This window comes from Manis pentadactyla, chromosome 3, assembly GCF_030020395.1.
Source record: "Manis pentadactyla isolate mManPen7 chromosome 3, mManPen7.hap1, whole genome shotgun sequence".
Classification (NCBI taxonomy): Eukaryota; Metazoa; Chordata; class Mammalia; order Pholidota; family Manidae; genus Manis; species Manis pentadactyla.
In genome coordinates, this window is record NC_080021.1 from 216,045,611 (window position 1) to 216,060,209 (window position 14,599).

Below are 14,599 nucleotides of genomic sequence, written 5' to 3' on the forward strand. Positions count from 1 at the left end.
AGCCATCTGGCCTGCAAAGCCCAAAGTGTTTATTATCTTGCCCTTTACAGAATAAGGTGACCCTGATCTAGGCTAACTCCCTGTACCACGGTGGACAGGCTGGAGCTCAGAGAGGGAGAGAGCTCAAAGCTTTGCTGTGGGTTTACAGGAGCATGTGAGAGAGACACAAGTGGGGGGGGGACACCATGATGGGCAGAGCCTCAGAGTCACAGGCCTGGGTTTGAATCCTGACTCTGCCACTGACTGACTGGCTGTGTGACCTTAGGCCAGTCTCAGCCTCTCTGATCCTTGGTTTCCTCCTCTGTAAAGGGGGGGCCACAGTAATGCCCATCCCATAATTGTCAGGAGGGGTATCACAGCATCAGGTGCCCAGCACAGTGTGGGAAGTGCTACTGTTTTTGGGGATGTGAGTGGTCAGCCTTAGATCGCCCCCCCACTATGATTTCTGCTGACTGGAAGTGGGGGTCTGGGCTCTGCAGCACCCCTGCCAAATGTTTCTCCTTGTGGTCCTGTCAGTGCCCCCCCAGGTGCAGCCGGGCCCGGGGGTCCTGAAGGTGCTGGCGGGAGAGGCTCTGGACCTGAACTGCGTGGCTGAGGGCAGCCCGAAGCCCCGGCTGCACTGGGCCAAGGATGGCGTGGCCCTGCGGGGCAGGGGGCCCGAGGGCTCTATCCACTTTGCAGCCATCCAGACCTCCGACGCCGGGCTGTACCGCTGTGAGGCTTCCAGCAGCGCTGGGGTGGACGCCTGGGAACTGGAGCTCCGGGTGCTGGGTGAGTCTCCCCTGAACCCCAGAGCTTGCCTCTCCCCCTCCTCCCAGCAACAGTCTGGGCTTCTGAGGTCCTTGACCCTGGAGGCCATGGGGCTGTGGTCAGCCACGTGGGCTCTCTGTCCTCTGGGCTGGACAGAGCGCCACGGGAAGTAATTGAAGTGGAGGTGCCTGGGCCTGGGCCAGCTTCTCCCACATTCCAGCCGGACAACTGCAGGCCAGTCATTTATTGTCCTTCGGTTTTTCCGCTGTAAAATGGGTCCAGGCATGTGTGGGGTCAGTGAGAGAAGGAGCGTGAGGGGCCTGGCTCATAGGAAGCTCTGCGTCAGCAGCCAGCACTTCCACTGTTCGAGTTTAAAGCGAACTTGGGAAGCCGCTGCTGGGGGGGAGCTGGAGGGAGGCGCGGGCCGGGCAGGGCCCAAGCTCAGCCTCCCGAGCCTGTGGGGTCATGGGTGGTGGCTCTGGCGGCTGCTCCAGAGGCCACCCTGCGGGAGGTGGGCCGGCTTGCACCCACGCCTGCTTATGCCTGGGGGAGCACAGACTTTAGGCTTGGGGTGTAAGTGTGGCCACATTCTCTTTTGCCAGAGCCTCCGTACTGGGGGACCGATGAGACAAGTGGCCTGCTAGAGAGAGTGGCGGGAGAGAACGCCAGCCTGCCGTGCCCTGCCAGAGGTGAGGTGGGCCTCGGGTGGCCTGGGCGGGGAAGGAGCCCATGGGTTACAGAGGGTTATGGGGTCCTCACTCCCAGCCAGGGCCATGCCTGCATTTCAACCCTTCGACAACCCTAGGGGAGGGGATTAGCATCAACTCTTTTATTAGGGGCAGTTTAGGCCCAGAGCAGCAAAGCAGCCTGTCTGAGGCCGGACGGCCAGCAGATGCCTCACGACAAGTGGTGTGCTTGGTCCCCAGGGCCGAGTGCCCACGAAGCCCCGGCCCCTGTGCCTGGGGATTGTAACAGCTGGGACAGAGGAAGGCCTGAGGTTTGGTGCCCCCTGCCACTCCCCAAGCCCCAGACATTCTCACACAGGTTGGATTCACATGGTCCTGGGTAAACCATCCCTTTTGGGGTCCCCTTTGGGGCAGCTGCACCGTGTGGGGCTGAGAGAGCCACCTCTGAGGTCGACGGCCCAGAGCCGAGTGCTGCTGTGGCCCTCCCAGGCTCCTTTTGGGGCCTCAGTTTCCTCATCTGTACCATGGGGTCACGCCAGTCCCTCCACACAGGGCTGCTGCGAGGGCTTGGGGGATGGGAGTTTTAGGTCCCAGGACCGTGCCTGGCGCATAGCAGGTGCCTTGGGAGGTGTGTGGAGCCAGTGAGTCTGTCTCTCTGTAAAGCCTCCCTGCCGCACCCAGAGGATCCCCTGCCTGCCAGAGCTGCTGTTTATGGCTTTGGCCCTTCTGTGCTGGCGACGGGATGTGCTACCTCCCCTGCACATGAATGGCACTCTAGAAGGGTGGGGTTTCTGGTGTCTGAGGAGCAAGTGGCAGCTTACAGAAAGCCTGGCAGTAGCCAGGAGGGCTGGTCCTAGTCTTGGGTGCACTTCCTCATGCCATGGTGCCCAGGGAAGCTCCTGGAACAGGACCGAGGACAGGCAGGTAGGAGGCAGGCTCTGGGTGAGCGCCCCGGTGCAGAGCTGCCCACCTGGAGGGCCCAACATCCCTGCCCTCAACCGGGGCGCCACCTTGTGTCAGTCTCTTGTAACAGCAAGCAGCCGCTTTGCATTCTTCCGGAGATGGGGGGTGGGTGCCACTGAGCTGGCCTCCTGCCCTTGGTGCCCCACGGCTGCCCACAACCCCCACTGCATCCCCAGTCAGTCAGGGGTTTGTGCCCTGGGCCAAGTCAGCATGATGCAAGCCCCCACCGATAAACTGCTTCACCCGGCCAGCACATTTCCCCCATGGCCTCCTCCCGAGGAGAAGCAGAAAGCTGCCTGGTGGGCCGTGCTGGGCACTGGCATTCACCAGCCACGGGACCCTGGGCTCAGGGGCTAAAGGAGCAAGCACCAGGCCCAGCGCCTGGTCGCCGGAGCTCTGGGGCCTGGGGTGCTGACAGCCACCTCCTCCTGGGGTGGGGTGGGAAGACCAGGAGCTGGCCTGTGATCCTGGATAAGTCCCTGCCCCTCTCTCGGCCCCTGCACAATAGGAATGGGGAGGTGAGTGATTTTTCAGTGACAGCAGACCCTGGACTGTCCCCACCATAGAGTCCAGTGCAGGCTCTGGTTAGGGGTGAGATTTTACATTAAAAACAAGGTTCCAGGATTCAAAACCCAAGGTCTGTCCAGGCCCGCCATTCTGAAGCCCTAGGCCCTGGGCAGTGGGAGGGTGGCTGTGGAGTGGGACTCTCTGCAGAAGCTTGGAGGGATGTGTGTGTGTGTGTGTGTGTGTGTGTGTGTGTGTGTGTGTGTGTCCGTCCATGAGTGTGTCTCCCCAGTGGGGACAAGGACCCTGGTAGCAGGCATCCTGGGCACGCACAGAGGAGACGGCAGAGGACTCCCTGAGCAGACAGACCTGGGGGCTGAGGTCCCCAGATACGCGCAGAGCATGGGCAGGCGTGGGCCCTCAGTTCCCCTTGGGGCACACAGAGCCCCCAGCACTGGAGGCAGGCGGTCCATGCAGGGTGGAGTGGGCCAGGGGCCTCCTGGAAGAGATGCCGCATCCTGACTCCTGTCGCCCATGTCCGCCCAAATGAAACGGCCCATCCCTCCCTCAGAGAGAGTGTGTGTGACCCACGCTGCCTGCGGAGGCGGCAGGTAGCGCCTGGGGTATCGTTAATGATAACTGGTGTTTGCGATGCCGGCTGGTCCTGGGGGCCAGTGGGTGACGGGTGAGCTAAGGTGCTGTGAATTGGAGGGGAGCGGTCCTGGGGCCCAGTGGGTGATGGGTGAGCTAAGGTGCTGTGAGTCGGAGGGGAGCAGCCCCCGCAGGCACCCTCCTACTCAGAGCTAGCGGAAGTAGCGAGGCAGGTGATGGCTGCCCTTGTCCCAGGGTCACACAGCAAGTCAGCAGGGCCCCAGGGTTCCTGTGACCTGAGTCCTGCTGTGGCCACCAGGCACCACTGTCTCATGGGCATATGTGTGGCTTGGAAGCTGGGTCATTCCTGTAACACCGGGCTGAGGACCCACTGCGTGCCTGACCCCAGTGGGGCAGCTGTTCATTGTATACTCACTGTGTGCCAGGCCGTGGCCCCAATTCCAAAGGAGGTGGGCCTGTTTGAGAAGGGAACAAGGTGAAGTGCTCTGGGACCCCATGCTGTGGCCCGCGTGGCCCTGGAAGACCATGCAGCCCTGAAACACTGGGTGGGGTGGCTACCGGCATGTGGGCCCCTGGAGCTTTGGGGGAACCACTGCTCCAGCCAGGAGCTAGGGGGTCCTGGAATCACCCTGCCGGGTCAATGACATTGGCACAAGGGGGCCAGTGTGGGTGTGGAGGGGGAGGGGACCGGATGGTCTGCTCATGTTCCCCTGTGTCCTGCCAGGGACGCCCAAGCCCCAGGTCACGTGGCGGAAGGGCCCGTCCTCAGAGCCCCTGCGTGACCGGCCGGGCCTGGTGGTGCTGGATGACGGTTCTCTGTTCCTGGCCACGGTCTCTCCCACCGACGGTGGAGACTACTGGTGCCAGGCCACCAACGAGGCGGGCTCTGTGTCCAGAAGAGCTGAACTGGCGGTCCACGGTGAGCAGGGACCCCAGAGCTGGGGGCGGTTCGCACACACCTCCCAGCGGTCCCCCAGGATAACAGGTGTGGGAGCGCCCACTCCCCAGTTCACAGCAAGAAGGCTGCACGTCCCTGCCCCCCAGGGGCCTGGGGCAGGGGTGCAGACTTGAGGGTGTTGGGAGAGTGGTAGGTTGCCTGGTTACCCCCTTCCCCAGAGAGACCCCAAGGGGAAGAACCTGGGATTCCAGGAATGGCTTTTAAAATGGCCTGGGAGGTGAATTCATGGAAAACAGCGTTGGTGGCCGTGGAGAGTGAGGGCACACACACTAAGGCTGCTACAGGGACCTGTCGCTCATATTCTTCCAGAGCTTCCGTCCCCACCCCCACCCCATGTGCTGTGTGCAGGGGGAGGGAGCCCTTCCCCTTCATGCTGGTGTCATGGAGGGGAGGGGAAGCAGTTTTAATGGCTCCTAATAGGCCACCTTCTGCCTCCCCGGGCCTGGCCACCCTGGCTCGCCACGTGATGACTTGCCTGGGAAGTTTATTATGAAGATATACCCAGGTGCCACCTTCTCAGAGGTTCTGTCCTGGGGCACTCTCTCGGGTGACCCTGACAACAGGTTGGGTGTAGAGGCGGATAGATGGGTGGGAGAGGAGCTCCAACATTGCAAAGGTCAATCAGCATCAGGGCGCCTGGATACCCCCAGGGTGTGTGAGTCCCAGGGTGAGGGACAGTCCGTAAGGCTCCCAGTGGCCAGATCAGGGGCTGGGGCGGGCACCCTGGGACCCCAGAACCTGGGGAAGGGTTGAGGTTGGGGCTGCGTGTCCAGGCCCGGGAGAGTGGCCCAGACGGGGATTCAGGGGGCTGTGGCTCTCCGAGGAGGGTCAGCTCCCCTGCTTTTCCGTGCTCTCCAGTGCCCCCTAGCATCGGGGAGGACAGGCGCAGGGCCAACGTGTCAGGCATGGCGGGGCAGTCCCTGACGCTGGAGTGTGACGCAAATGGCTTTCCAGCCCCCGAGATCGTGTGGCTCAAGAATGGGCAGCCGGTGGGTGTCCCCTGGGGTGGCCGAGTCGCAGCTGGGATTCTGATAGGGTATGGGCTTTTTGGACGGGTTCCTGTATATGCCAGGCATGGCGGGGAGATGCAACAGATGTCTTTGGTTATGCCCTGGAGCTCAGGGCGGCGGAGGACCGTGTGGTAGAGAGGGCATGGCACTGTTCTGAAAGTCAGAAGCCCTGGTTTCCCGTCACTAAGCAGTTCCCTGGGCCTCCGTTTCCTCACTGCTGGTGCTGGGGTGGTCAGACTCTGGCCTCCTCTGCCCAGATCCCAGAAGCAGACAGCCGCCGCCTCCTAGATGGGGCTCGGGCCCTCCACTTCCCCAGGATCCAGGAGGGTGATGCTGGCCTCTACTCCTGCCGGGCGGAGAACCAGGCTGGGACGGCTCAGAGAGACTTCAATCTCCTCGTGCTCAGTAAGTGAGGCCTGAGCCCTACAGCCCCCAGGTGTCTGGCCTTCCAGCCCCTACCCTTTAAGGTAGGCCAGGGGAAAGAGGAGATTTTTGCCTGCTGACAGCCAAGGGCACAGAGGGGCCCATAACAGACCCTGTCCCTGTCCTCAGAGCTATCAGGGCAGATTAGATAATCATGTAATTAACCAAGTAATTACTGTGGGTCATGTGCTGCAAAAGAGCAGTGCAAGCTGTTGATAAAGCACAGAGATAAAGCACGTTTGGCGGACAGTGCGGTCAGGGGTGAGTAGAAGGGAAGGGTGCACCAGGCAGGGGGCCAGCATGGGCAAAGGCCCTGTGGTGGGCGGGGCTGGCAGGGTTTGAGGAGTTCTCACCGCTTACCCTTCTTGCCCCCAGTTCCCCCTTTCGTACTTGGAGCCGGGGCTGCCCAGGAGGTGCTGGGCCTGGCTAGTGAGGAGGTGGAGCTGGAATGCCAGACCTCAGGGGTCCCCACGCCCCAAGTGGAATGGACCAAGGATGGGCAGTGAGTGGCCCCTCTCGCCGATGGCACTGGGGAGGCGCCCAGGCCTGGCCAGGGTGGATGGGGGGATCCGGGGTGGCTGAACTCTGTGGGGGAGCTTGAGAGGCATCCACACGCGCCCAGGGCCCAGGCAGCGGGAAGCATGGGGCAGCCCCGCCCCAGCCTGGGATCGCCCCGGTGACACCCTGCTCTCATCCAGCAGGACTCGCTCAACACTCAGCCAGCCTTGCTTTTCTGACATAAACTCCTTTTGGTGCGCGTGGTTAAGTTGGCATAACGTGAAGTAACCATGCTGAAGCGCGCAGTTCAGTGGCGTTTTGTGCAGCCGCATGTTGCTCGATGACCAGCCCCATCCAGTTCCAGAACACTTCGCCACCCACACGCCTGCCCTCCCGCACGTGTGCGGCCTGGCCCTGCCAGCACCCTGGCCTCACTGACCAAGTGTTCTGACTATCCTTCCAGGCCTGTCCCGCTGGGGGACCCTCACGTCCAGCTCCAGGACGGTGGCCAGGTGCTCAGAATCCCCAGCAGTCACCTGGGGGACGAAGGGCGGTACCAGTGTGTGGCCTTCAGTCCAGCCGGCCAGCAAGCCAAGGACTTCCAGCTCAGAGTGCACTGTGAGCCTGGCCCCTTCCCGCCCCTGCCCCAGGCTGCCCTCTGCCTGGAGGGAGCATGAGGGCAGAAATGGGGGCCCTTGAGGCGTGAGCCCCCAGGCCAGTAATGCTGGGGGAGGGACACGGGAATCTCACCCATTTCCCAAATCCCGTTGTCCCCATCCCAGCGTCCCAAGTTTTACTGCTCCTGAGACCACTTTTGTTTGGGATTGTTTCTTTAACGTCTTCTTTAAATCGGGTCACTTTCCTTCCCGCTGAAGCACACTTATCTAAAAGGATATTTAATGTCTCAGCTATAAGTAGGAAACCAGGGCCACTTGGAGGAAGTGCATTTCCAGGAGGAAGCTGGAAATGCAAACATAACGGGAAAGCCAGGCCGAAAATTCCCAGGCATGAGCTGCCCGCAGAGAGCACCAGGGGGTGGCTGCTCTCTCTCTGGTAAAAAGGGCCACAAAGAAAGTGCTAGAAAGGCACACTACATAGTTGTACCAAACAGCCTTTTCCTTTGCTGTCATCAAGATGGAGGGAGGTTTGGGGAGGTGTAGCCGCTCCTTTACGTGACGCCATGTTACTTCACCTGTGCTCAGGTACCCCAGTGGGTACCACCAGTGGTGTGTGATGAACCGTGGGAGCCCCCAGTTTAGTTTGGCCACCCACTTTACAGATGGGCAGACTGAGGCCCAGAGACGGGAAGTGACCTATGCTGGCTCATACAGTGAGCTAGAGGCAGAGTGGGGCCCCTCCCTGACCTGACCTCTGCACCTCCTGCGAAGACGGGGTCTGCTTCCCATGTCAGCATATCCCGAGAGGCCTCTCCCGTCTGTCCCCAGGCCCCACACTCTTCATCCCCCTATTCCCAGACTCCTGCAGGAGAAGCCTGTGACATGTGTGGTGCTGGTGGCCCATGGGCACACGCATGCCACTTGAGGGTGGGGCGCCAGCCCCTGGGGGAGACTCCCTGTGACCAGCCCCCCACTCTCCCTAGCATCTCCCACCATCTGGGGCTCCAACGAGACCAGTGAGGTGGCTGTCATGGAGGGCCACCCAGTGCGGTTCCTGTGCGAGGCCCGAGGAGTGCCTGCTCCTGACATCACCTGGTTCAAGGACGGGGCCCCCCTCCCTCCCAGCACCGAGGCCGTCTACACCAGGGGTGGCCGGCAGCTGCAGCTGGGGAGAGCCCAGGGCTCGGATGCCGGCGTCTACACCTGCAAGGCCAGCAATCCTGCGGGGACCACAGAGAAGGCCACCCGGCTGGAGGTGTATGGTGAGTGGACGGGGTTGCAGCGGTGAGCAGAGGCCAGCTGGGGTATCAGTGGGAAGGACTGTGGGCCGTGCTGAACTCTGCCAGGCTCCAAAGTCCCTGAGGGGCGTGGCCAGAGGCCCGGGACAGTGAGACTAAAGCGTCCAGGGAGAATGGTCATCTCAGACAGGTGGGGACACTGAGGTGGGGAGTGGAGGGGCCTGTCTAGGTGCTCAGAAGGAGCCGAATGGGAAATCCAGGTCTGCTCTCCTGGTTTAGGATTTTTGTGAGGCCACGTCCAGACCCCCACGACCACTACTGATAATTAACTGCTCTTCATTCATCAGCATCAGCTTCTCACAGCATCGGCTCATGTAACCAGCCAGTTCAGGGGTGCAGGCCCTTGTCTTCCCACTCAGAGATGAGCATAGTGGGCTCTGGTGGTGAGAGGCTGGCCCAGAGTCACCCCACTAGGAAGTGATGGGACCCGGTTCATGGGGGGTCTGACCATGAATCTTGCCTGTTGACCTCAGCGTTGGCCCACCTCGAGGCCCTCGGCTCTGAGGGCTTGTGGGGAATCAGGGAGGGTGTGTGTAGGTGGGCAGGGGTGGGGTCGGAACAGGTGACATTTGAGAGGGCAGAGTGCAGGCCCCTGAGGACCCAGCTCAGGAGCTCTGGCCCCCAAAGATGCCAAGGCCTGGGCCCCTGAAGGGAAGCTGGGCTGTGTGGGGTCCTCAGGCAGCCCCCGAGGATGGGCCCGGCTGCCAGCTCAGGGACTCATATTTGGAGATGGGAGGACCTCTTGGAAATGGAATGGAAAATACACGTTTTCGTAAGATTTCCCAAGGGACTTGTGACCAGAACAAAGCTGAGAAGCACATCCTGGTCATTGTCACGTGTTCCCCGGGGATGGCTCGGTGGGCTTGGCAACTTGGAACCCTCCCGCTTGGCCCTCACAGGCTGAGTTAGGAGCCCCCACAGGCCAGGCCACCGGGGCTCAGGCGCACCCCAGGCGGGGAGAGGCCTTGGAGGAGGAGCTGGGGAGCCCATCCCTTTGAGCCCCGCAGGCACGGAGAGCTGCTGTGTGCAGACGCTGGAGACGGACGCAGTGGAGCTGTTGCTCTGCTCGGGATGAGCCCAAAGGGGTAGATGGCGGCAGAGACGGGAGGCAGCAGTGGGGTGGGGACGCCGCCCAGGGGCAGAGGCGGGAGAGAAGGCTTCCGGCCAGGGGCCGGGTGGGGGCTTCTCAGAGGAGGTGATATCTGACCAGGGGATTTCACCTGGTGGAGATGAGGGAGGCGGCGGCGTCACACGGGGTGGGGTTGGCAGGACTGCTGGGCGGACAGCGGGCTGGTGCCCTGGGCCCTGAGCAGCCCCCATGTCTCTTCCCTAGTCCCACCTACTATTGAGGGCACTGGCAGAGGGCCTCGTAGGGTGAAGGCCATAGCCGGGAGGCCCTTGGCACTGGAGTGTGTGGCCAGAGGCCACCCACCCCCGACCCTCTCCTGGCACCACGAGGGGCTGCCGGTGGTGGAGAGCAACGGGACGTGGCTGGAGGCGGGCGGCAGCGTGCTGAGCCTGGAGAGCCTGGGGGCGGCATCCGGAGGCCTGTACAGCTGTGTGGCCAGTGGGCCCGCCGGGGAGGCCGTGCGGCAGTACTCCGTGGAGGTGCAGGGTGAGCCAGGCCCGCCCCGCCCTGTCACCTGGGCCGCGCGGCCCTTCGCCCACACCGACTGGGTGCGGGTCCCTGAGGCTCAGAGCTGGGTTGCGGGAGCTCTTCTCTGGGGCAGGTGGGGTGGGGGCCTCGCCTGCCTTCTTCCATTCAGCAGACATTACTCAGGTGCCGGCTTGGGGCCAGCCCCACGTGGTTGGGGACGAAGCAGGAATAAAGCAGATGGCCTCTTAAGCCCTTGGGCGGTGGGGGGTCAGGGCTTGGATAAACAGGCCAAGCCTGTAGGGAGGCCAGGAGGCCCTCCTGCTGCCTCGGGGCTCCCAGAATGCTTCCTGGAGGAGGGGCCACGTGTAGAGGGGACTTGCTCTGGAGACTTGGTAGGGCATTAGGCCAGGATTTGCTCAGCTCCGAACACCCGGTTGTGGGTCCTGCCTGCAGTGCCTCCGCAGCTCCTGGTGGCTGAAGGCTTGGGACAGGTGACCACCCTGGTGGGACAGACCCTGGAACTTCCCTGCCAGGCCTCAGGAGCTCCAGTGCCCACAATCCAGTGAGTATGGGGTGGTAGGGGCCAGGGCAGGGGTGGGGGACTAGCATAGAGTGCATGCGCTGGGGGTGGGGGCGGTGGGCGACCTCCCCTTTCCCAGGCCTATGAAGGAGGCCGTGGAGCCAGGGATGTGCAAGCAGGCGGGAGATGCTACTAGGCCTCCTGGCTTGTCCTGCCCTCCCTGGCCTCAGGCTGACCTGCCCCCTCAACACCCACCCTAGGTGGCTGCAGAACGGCCGCCCAGCCGAGGAGCTGGCTGGGGTGCGGGTGGCCTCGCAGGGGGCTACCCTGCACATCGACCGCGTGGAGCTGGGCCATGCGGGCCTCTTTGCCTGCCAGGCCACAAACGAGGCAGGCACTGCTGGGGCCGAGGTGGAGCTGTCTGTGCATGGTGAGCACCACGGGCAGCCCAAGATGCAGGGCTGTCTGTGCCTTTGACAGGTGGACCTAGGTGGGGCAGGGGACTGGTGTCTCTGGACAGCATGTCTAGGCTAGACCGCCCAGCTCCCCAAAAAGATGTGGGTGTGAGAGGCTGACTTCAGCTGCTTCCCATACTTGGGAGATGTTCCAACCACAGGCCATTGCTCTCCCCACCCCCTGCCCTCCCCCTCCTCACCCACTCTTTTCATGCTGACCCTGCTGACCTTTGCTCAGTTCTCTAAGCGCATCAGCTCTCTCACCTCTGAGCCTGCAAATGCTGTTCCCTCTGCCTGGAATAGTCTCCCTCTTTCTCTTTGCCTGCCTAGCTCCTCCTTATCTTTTAGGTCTGTCCCAAAATATGCCTTCCTCCAAGAAGCCCTCCTTGATTGGACAGTGGTCTCATCTGCACTGCCTCTCTTGGCCATAACCCACCACCCACTGTATGGGATTACTCGTTTGGTTGTCTACCTCCCTTGCCCAGCTCTGGGAGCTCTAAGAGGGCAGCACGGTGGCCACTTCTCTACTGTGTCCCTGTGCCTAGTAGACGTTCAATGCACAGATGGATAGGATGGATGGATGACGGCTAGATAGATAAGAGGATGGGTGATGGATGACACGGATGGATGATTGATGGAGGATGTATGTGTGGATGATGAGTGGTGATGGCTATATGATGGATGGAAGGACAAATAGATGATAGAGGGATGGACAGATGGGAGAACTTTTAAAAAGAAATTCCTGCTCCACTGGCTCCCAGCCTGATACTCTTCCCCCTAAGCCAGGTGTCTTGGGGATTGAGTGGGCAAAGCTAGAGGCCAGCCAGCCCTGCAAGACTGCCCCCTACTTCCCAGGCATTGAGGGGGTAACTGGGCCCCCCTGCACCATCCTCACCCGGGCCCTCTCTGCCTCTCCCCTGGCCAGAGCTCCCATCGGTGGCCATCACTGGGGGTGAGAACATCACAGCCCCTTTCCTGCAGCCTGTGACCCTCCAGTGTGTAGGTACTGGGGTGCCCACACCGAGCCTCCGCTGGTGGAAGGATGGGGTGGCCCTGGTGGCCTCGAGAGGGAACCTGCAGGTATGTGCAGGGGTCCCACGGCTGGTGGAGCAACTGGGTGCACGTGGAGGGGCTGCTTTTTAGAGGCCCTGCAGACCCCAATTGGGGCTCTGGCAGCCTGGGGGCAGGATGAACACTGAACCCACTCAACCTGGGAATGCTCAGTAGACTGGGTGCTGGGCCTGAGGAGGGGGTGGGGCCCTGAGTCTGGTCCAGAGCTCAGAGCTCCAGGTGTTGGGAAGAAAGTGGGAGGAAGGGGACTATGGGAAGATCAGAGGGGTCCCTGGTATCTCTCCGTGTGACTTGGCTCCACCCCTGGCACCACACTGCCCCCAGGCCTTGCGTCCCCTGCCCCTGGGGCCTGCCACAGCCTGGCTGCTCAGCACGTCCCAGCACCTGTCCGACTGCCCTCCAGCCCCAGGCTCTGGGCCCCCACCCACATCCCCACGGCTTACATGCTGCACCCCTCCCTCCCCAGATTGAGAAGGTGGATCTGAAGGATGAAGGCGTCTACACTTGTGCCGCCACTAACCTGGCCGGGGAGAGCAAGAGGACTGTGGCTCTCAAGGTTTTGGGTGAGGATGGGGGTGCTGGATGGAGGGTAATCCCTTGAGGGCCCTCAGGGCTGCCGTGGGTGGTCAGGGAGGGAGACAGGGTTTAACACTCCTAGTACGTCCTTGTCTGCATTCATGTTACATCTGCTTGTTTTGTTCTCTCGGGGGGTTATTTACATCCTCGCATGAGAGGGCAGACCCCTGCACTTGCCACTGTTTGTGGCTGCCTGGGGTTCCACTCCACTGGGCCAGATATTGGCTGTTCTTGCAGGGCTGGGCACGGGGGTCATACTTGTACAATTCTAGTAAAGGTAGTGGCCCAATGTCTGTTCCTGTGCTTGGTTCAGTCCCTGATCAGAAGACAGGAGCTGTTTGGGGTTCTTGCTGCCCAGGACCTTTGGGGTAGGCTGGAGATGAGCTGCCAGGTCCCCCTCACACTCCCAAGCCAGGGCTTTCCTTGTCTCCCACAGTGCCCCCCAACATCGAGCCAGGCCCACTCAGCAAAGCAGTGCTGGAAAATGCCTCAGTAACCCTGGAGTGTCTGGCTTCGGGTGTGCCACCTCCTGGTAAGACCCCTGCTCTCGGCTGGAAGCCCCTCCAGCTGGCCCCTGGCCCCTAAATAATGAGGCAGGCCAGTTGCCCCAGGTACTGCTCAGGCTGTGGACAAAATGGGGAGAAATCAGTAGTCCCTTCTCCCTATTTCTCCAATTTTCCTTTCTTCTCCATAGCTGTTTACCCAATACCCATTACATGCCAGTCTGCCCATCTGCCAGGGCCCAGAGCCTTCACGTTGGGGTCTGAAACAAATACGCAAGGCTTCTGTTCAGGTTGCAAGTTCACAGGGCTGCCCGGAGCTGGGAGTGGGGACCAGGGCCTCCAAGCTGGGAGCTTGGGGGTAGGCATGAGCATTCAACAGATGGGGTGGGCCCAGGGGAGGGTCTGTCTCCTGTCCCCAACCTCCTGTCCACTCTGCTTTGCTGGGGGTGGCGACCGGAGGTGTTGTCACCCTTATTGTGGGGTTTTGGGGTGGGCCCTGGTGGGTGTGAGGGACCTGAAGGTACAATTGGCCCACATTCATGAGGCGGCTGCTTTGAGGGGCGCCGTGTCCTCTTCCAGAGCTCTGCCCTGTGAGGGCTCTCCTGGCCTGGGGAGGCGGTTCCAGGTCTGGGAGGGCTTTGGCCCCCCTTGCCTGCGACTGCCCCAGCCTGCATCCCATGGGCTTCCTCCCTGCCTTTGGTCCTGTCTCAGTCAACAGTGCCTTTCCTGGAGAGCTGGCTTTCTCCAGTGCCTGAAATAAAGGCCTACCATGTGGCTACCAGGGAAGCACCTCTTGGATGCCCATCATGTTGGCACAGTCCGAAGGGCTGGCATAGCCCTTTACATCTCTCTTCTCTTCCCCAGATGTTTCTTGGTTCAAGGGCCGCCAGCCCATTTCTTCCCAGAAGGGAGTGGTGGTGTCAGCTGACGGGAGAGCTCTCCACGTCGCGCGAGCCCAGTTTTCTGATTCGGGGAGCTACCGCTGTGTGGCCTCCAATGTGGCGGGCAGCACAGAGCGGCAGTATGGTCTGCGGGTCAATGGTGAGCTGCCCTGGGACCAAAGGGTCCTCATCCAAAAAGCTGTCTTTCCAGCCATTTGTCCATTGGTCTGTCCATCCATCCATCCAACGCATCCACCCATTTAACCTTTCATCTGACCATCCACTCAGCCCCCTGTCCATTCAGCCACCCCTTCCTCCACCTATCCATCTTCTATCAACCACATTTACCTACTACATGCTCTGGGGCAGACCCTGGGGCTGCAGCCCTGACCAAGACAGACCCAGAAACTTCCTGCCCAGTGGAGGGTACGGTAATTATGCACTTACCTGTACTGTTTCCTGACAGTTGTCATGAGGCCTAGTAAAGGTGAGGTGCCACTGAGTGCCTGGGACTGGGGCACTGATCTGACCTGGGGGTCCCAGGAGGTGGTGTTGAGGGCTAGGTGCTTAAATGGGGATGGCCCGCCAAGGCCCAAGGCTGCAAACAGCTGGGAGACTCAAGGAACTGAAAGGAGGGTGGGGGCCCGGAGCTTACAGGCCAGTGGGAGGAGGGGACA

At 61.4% G+C, this 14,599-nt stretch overlaps 1 protein-coding gene across 2 annotated transcripts in view; it reads left to right on the forward strand.

Annotated features, from left to right (window-relative positions):
• Nucleotides 1-14,599, forward strand: part of HMCN2 (hemicentin 2) — a 134,661-nt gene that overhangs the window by 61,256 nt on the left and 58,806 nt on the right. For both annotated transcript variants that reach the window (XM_036913576.2, XM_036913577.2), the window contains exons 24-38: nucleotides 517-771; nucleotides 1,353-1,439; nucleotides 4,240-4,434; nucleotides 5,332-5,462; nucleotides 5,741-5,888; nucleotides 6,282-6,408; nucleotides 6,868-7,022; nucleotides 8,005-8,283; nucleotides 9,653-9,934; nucleotides 10,370-10,478; nucleotides 10,697-10,866; nucleotides 11,817-11,971; nucleotides 12,429-12,525; nucleotides 12,975-13,070; nucleotides 13,906-14,082. In XM_036913576.2, coding sequence (XP_036769471.2) covers nucleotides 517-771; nucleotides 1,353-1,439; nucleotides 4,240-4,434; nucleotides 5,332-5,462; nucleotides 5,741-5,888; nucleotides 6,282-6,408; nucleotides 6,868-7,022; nucleotides 8,005-8,283; nucleotides 9,653-9,934; nucleotides 10,370-10,478; nucleotides 10,697-10,866; nucleotides 11,817-11,971; nucleotides 12,429-12,525; nucleotides 12,975-13,070; nucleotides 13,906-14,082 — 2,463 coding nt within the window. The remainder of the gene's footprint in view (nucleotides 1-516; nucleotides 772-1,352; nucleotides 1,440-4,239; nucleotides 4,435-5,331; nucleotides 5,463-5,740; nucleotides 5,889-6,281; nucleotides 6,409-6,867; nucleotides 7,023-8,004; nucleotides 8,284-9,652; nucleotides 9,935-10,369; nucleotides 10,479-10,696; nucleotides 10,867-11,816; nucleotides 11,972-12,428; nucleotides 12,526-12,974; nucleotides 13,071-13,905; nucleotides 14,083-14,599) is intronic.